The sequence below is a fragment of the Poecilia reticulata genome, linkage group LG5 (genome assembly GCF_000633615.1).
Source record: "Poecilia reticulata strain Guanapo linkage group LG5, Guppy_female_1.0+MT, whole genome shotgun sequence".
In the NCBI taxonomy this organism is placed as follows: Eukaryota; Metazoa; Chordata; class Actinopteri; order Cyprinodontiformes; family Poeciliidae; genus Poecilia; species Poecilia reticulata.
The window spans coordinates 9610604-9614503 of NC_024335.1; the positions used below are offsets into that span (position 1 = coordinate 9610604).

Here is a 3900-nt window from a genome sequence, read left to right on the forward strand (position 1 = left end):
CTGACATGACACTGTCATAAGACTGACATGACACTGTCATAAGGCTGACAGTTCCATTAAAACTTGTATTAAAAGTCCATTAAAATAGTCATTAAATGTGCCATTATTTACCGAATGACAGCAGGCGTAAACATTCATGAAAACCACTTCATCTTCATGACAGTGCCAGTCTTATGACTGACACCAGTGGCGCAACTACACATTATTCAGGTGGATGCAAAAACATATGTCATGACATGTCATGTCTTATGACATGACATAAGACATGACATAAGACATGTCTAATGACTGATGAAGATGAAGACTGATGAAGATGAAGGAGTTTTCATGAATGTTTACGTCTGCTGTCATGAAGTGTCATTAGGTAAATAATGGCACATTTAATGACTATTTTAATGGACTTTTAATACAAGTTTTAATGAAACTTTGTATTAAAATGATACTTCATGCAAATGGTCAAACATTAATGAAGACTCCTTCATCTTCATCACAGGTGTATCAGTCTTATGCACACCCCGTCATATAAAGTGTTACCATTTTTTATAAAATCAAAATTGAAGTTTTATGAAATTTTTGCAGGTTTAAATTTTTAAAGGTTTTGTCCGCTCTTGTGGCTTTTATTTGGCAGTTGTCAGACAGAAAGCAGCTTGTGAGAGGGGGAAGACATGTGGCAAAGGTCATTGGGCCAGGATGACCTTTGCCTTAAGTCATGCGGCAAAGGATGACCTTTGACATGGGTTTATGTTTTGACAATGTAATCCAGTGGTTGAATTCTCCAGCTTTATAGTGTGCACTCTAGAAGTGAAATAATCTTCTTACTTGCTCAGTTTTGATCTTCCTACACATATTATACACCAAAACGGTTTCTCATTTCTCACTGTGCCAACAAAGAAACATCAAAGCAGGACAGTTTTACTCTGTGAAGTCGTATCTTTAAAACACTGCAACATAAAAACATGAATCTTGTGCCAATTCATCTTCAGACCTTCCTGACTCTTGCTATTTAAGAATTTTTTCACACTTGGTAGCGCTTTGCCATCAATTTGATCTACCAAATCGGTTGTCAATGTTTATAAGAGTTTTGCTCTAAGAACTGGGTCCAATAATGAGCTCAGCAGCTCCACCAGGTGCTTGCTAATTGCTGCTTGCTAGTCTGAAGGAGCTCAGTGGGGGAGGAGCTGTGCCTCAAAGGCAGGGCTAGGTCCACCCAGGTGTTTTGCAGCTGCATGGCTGCAATGGAGATGAATTGATTTCTCAGACATGCATAGAAGAATCAAAGCAACACTCCAGGAAGGATTTTGATGAGAGAATAACAATAATATTCCCTCATTATGAAACGCTTAAAAAAAGGTGACTTTACATAATACTGCCCCTTGAATAAAAACTAAAATAAATTACACTTTTGTAAGTATTTAATGTGTCCCCTCTCACTGATTCTCGTTAATCCATTAGTTGGCATACAGATTAAAATAACTAAAAAGATGGAGGTTATCACTCTTAGTGACTGGTCCAGAGAGCAAGGGGGGATTTTTCTTTTGGCCCCATTTCCAGCCATGTTGGCTCAACTCACAGCTGAGTCAGAATCAAACTGCTTCAATTATTTGGTGGGTTTTTATTTGAATAAATGCTGAGTCTCGTGCTGAGGTTGAACCTCCTCTGACAAGTCCAGATTATATTCTTTATGTCCAGATTAAATAAAACCTTAGAACCTCAGCGGAGTCTGAGTTATGTTATTGAATTGTCAGATTTTTTGTTCTGATTCAGCCGGCTATTGAACCGTTTTGTCCGTTTGGCGTCAGCAGTACTAACGTAGGAGGTTTTGTTCTGCACGCTGTCGCAGAACGCTCCCAGGCCCGGCGGCTCCAGCAGCTGGTCGATCCCGAACCCCAGGCCCTCTTTGAAGCCCAGGTGGCGCTGCACCAGCCTGGCCGCGTTCTCGTTGATAATCACGGCCCCCTGAACACACACACGCACATCCTCATTACAGCTGCAACAGAACCACGAAGAACGCCATCAGTCCGGCTCGTTCTGCAGATCATCTCAGGTTGGCTGCAGCAGATGTCCGCTGACTGTTGCTGCAGCAGCAAGAATGCGGCTGCAGTAGCAGCAGTCGGCGGACAGCATCGTCTAAGCGTTGGTGTGTCTGTCTCACCACCAGTGTCTTGTCGCAGCTGAACTTGATGGTTGATCCGTGCATGGTCCGGTACGACCTGCTGTCACCAGACTGGCCAACACTCGACAGCTATACACACACACACACACACGCGCACACGCACACGCACACACACACACACACATTAACATATACAACCTGAAATGAAAATATTAGTCTCTTAACTAATGAGAAAGGCGGTGGCATTTTATAAATGTGACTGGCCATGAACCAGTCGACTCGGAGCGCTTTGAGTCATTTACAAATTGTGAAAGTGTGGATTCTAAGCTTTCCAAGGATATCAAATGCATGGAAATAATTTTTTTTCCTTTAAAATTTGTGTGCATTAATAACATTTTAAGATTATTGTAAATTAGAAGCAGAGTAAAAGAAAAAGACTAGAGTTACTTTGTAACATTAAATACAACAATTCATCTATTTCTGACAATTGTTTTTATTCACTAATTAAATCATTTTAAATTAGACAAAGTAACAACAGCTGTTGACACGTGAGGAGAGAAATATAAGCAAAGTAAATGGTAAAATATAACAATAAAAAACAGCTCTTATTACCGAACCGCCAACCTTTTAGCTCAAGTCAAGCAAATAAACGCTCATTTACATGCAGTACTTTGCAGACCACTAGGGGCGCCCATGAACCACCAGTGGTCCGGGAACCACAGTTTAACAGGGTTAGAAGTACTTTCTCTCGTTTGATGCAGCTAAAACATTCATGCATGCCATGATTTCTATTGTGATTAAAGCTCTGGACATGTTCCCTGGTTTCATCTCTCTCTGTGAAATATAAACATTTTTTGGAGCGCTTTTGCCTTGACGCCATCTTGGATATTTTCCAAAGCAAAACACGTAACGTGTGAAAAACATCATCACGCAAATACGTCACACATTACGGGAACCATTGAACGGGATCGTTAAACACAGCTTAACAAATTTGCTGTGTATTACCAAAGCCTTGACCCTGAAGCCTTCACCTTGGCGTTGCGGACGATGTGAGCCTTGACGATGGCGGCCAGCTGGTCCTGGTGGTCCGGATTGGAGAGCCAGCGCTGCCTGGCCGCCGGCAGCGCGTTGAGCGCCTGATCGCTGGGCCAGAAGACAGTGAAGGGCTGATGGATGGCCAGCTGCAGCTCTGGCAGCAGCCCTGCATCCTAAACACACCCAACACAGTCAGCTTCCTGGTTCAGCACAGGGTTATAAGAGCTCTGGGCTTTTCAGTCCCACCGCTGCGGTGAAACTCTACTGCTGTCCATCATGATGGAGAGGAGGATGCGAACCGGTTTACCTCAATGAGTTTGTAAAAGCGTTCATAGCCATAAAATGCAGCTGCCGTGCTGAAGTTCATCTGAACACAGAAACAGATCCGTTACTGTCTGTCTGTTCAGACTCTAACTAGTTAATTTCACTTTTAAAAAGTTCACCAAACCATTTTGGAATCGATCGACGGCTGGCCCTCCAGCCTGTAGGGCGTCAGCATCCGGTCAATGTAGTGGATGACTCCGTTAGAGGTGGTGTAGTCGCTTTTCACGATCACTGACTGGTTGTTGATCCACACCGAGCCCTGGAGACGTTCAAAGGAATCATTAATCTGCTGCAGACGTTCAAAGGAATCATTAATCTGCTGCAGACGTTCAAAGGAATCATTAATCTGCTGCAGACGTTCAAAGGAATCATTGCAGATGTTCAGAGGAATCATTGCAGATGTTCAAAGGAATCATTGCAGATGTTCA

At 42.7% G+C, this 3900-nt stretch overlaps 1 protein-coding gene across 2 annotated transcripts in view; it reads right to left on the bottom strand.

Moving 5' to 3' along the window:
- stab1 (stabilin 1) overlaps positions 1 to 3900 on the bottom strand; it is a 72832-nt gene that overhangs the window by 22052 nt on the left and 46880 nt on the right. For both annotated transcript variants that reach the window (XM_008408855.2, XM_008408857.2), the window contains exons 49-53: positions 3597 to 3731; positions 3456 to 3515; positions 3145 to 3321; positions 2153 to 2242; positions 1810 to 1956 (exon numbers count right to left, since the gene is read on the bottom strand). In XM_008408855.2, the coding sequence (XP_008407077.1) occupies positions 1810 to 1956; positions 2153 to 2242; positions 3145 to 3321; positions 3456 to 3515; positions 3597 to 3731 (609 nt within the window). The remainder of the gene's footprint in view (positions 1 to 1809; positions 1957 to 2152; positions 2243 to 3144; positions 3322 to 3455; positions 3516 to 3596; positions 3732 to 3900) is intronic.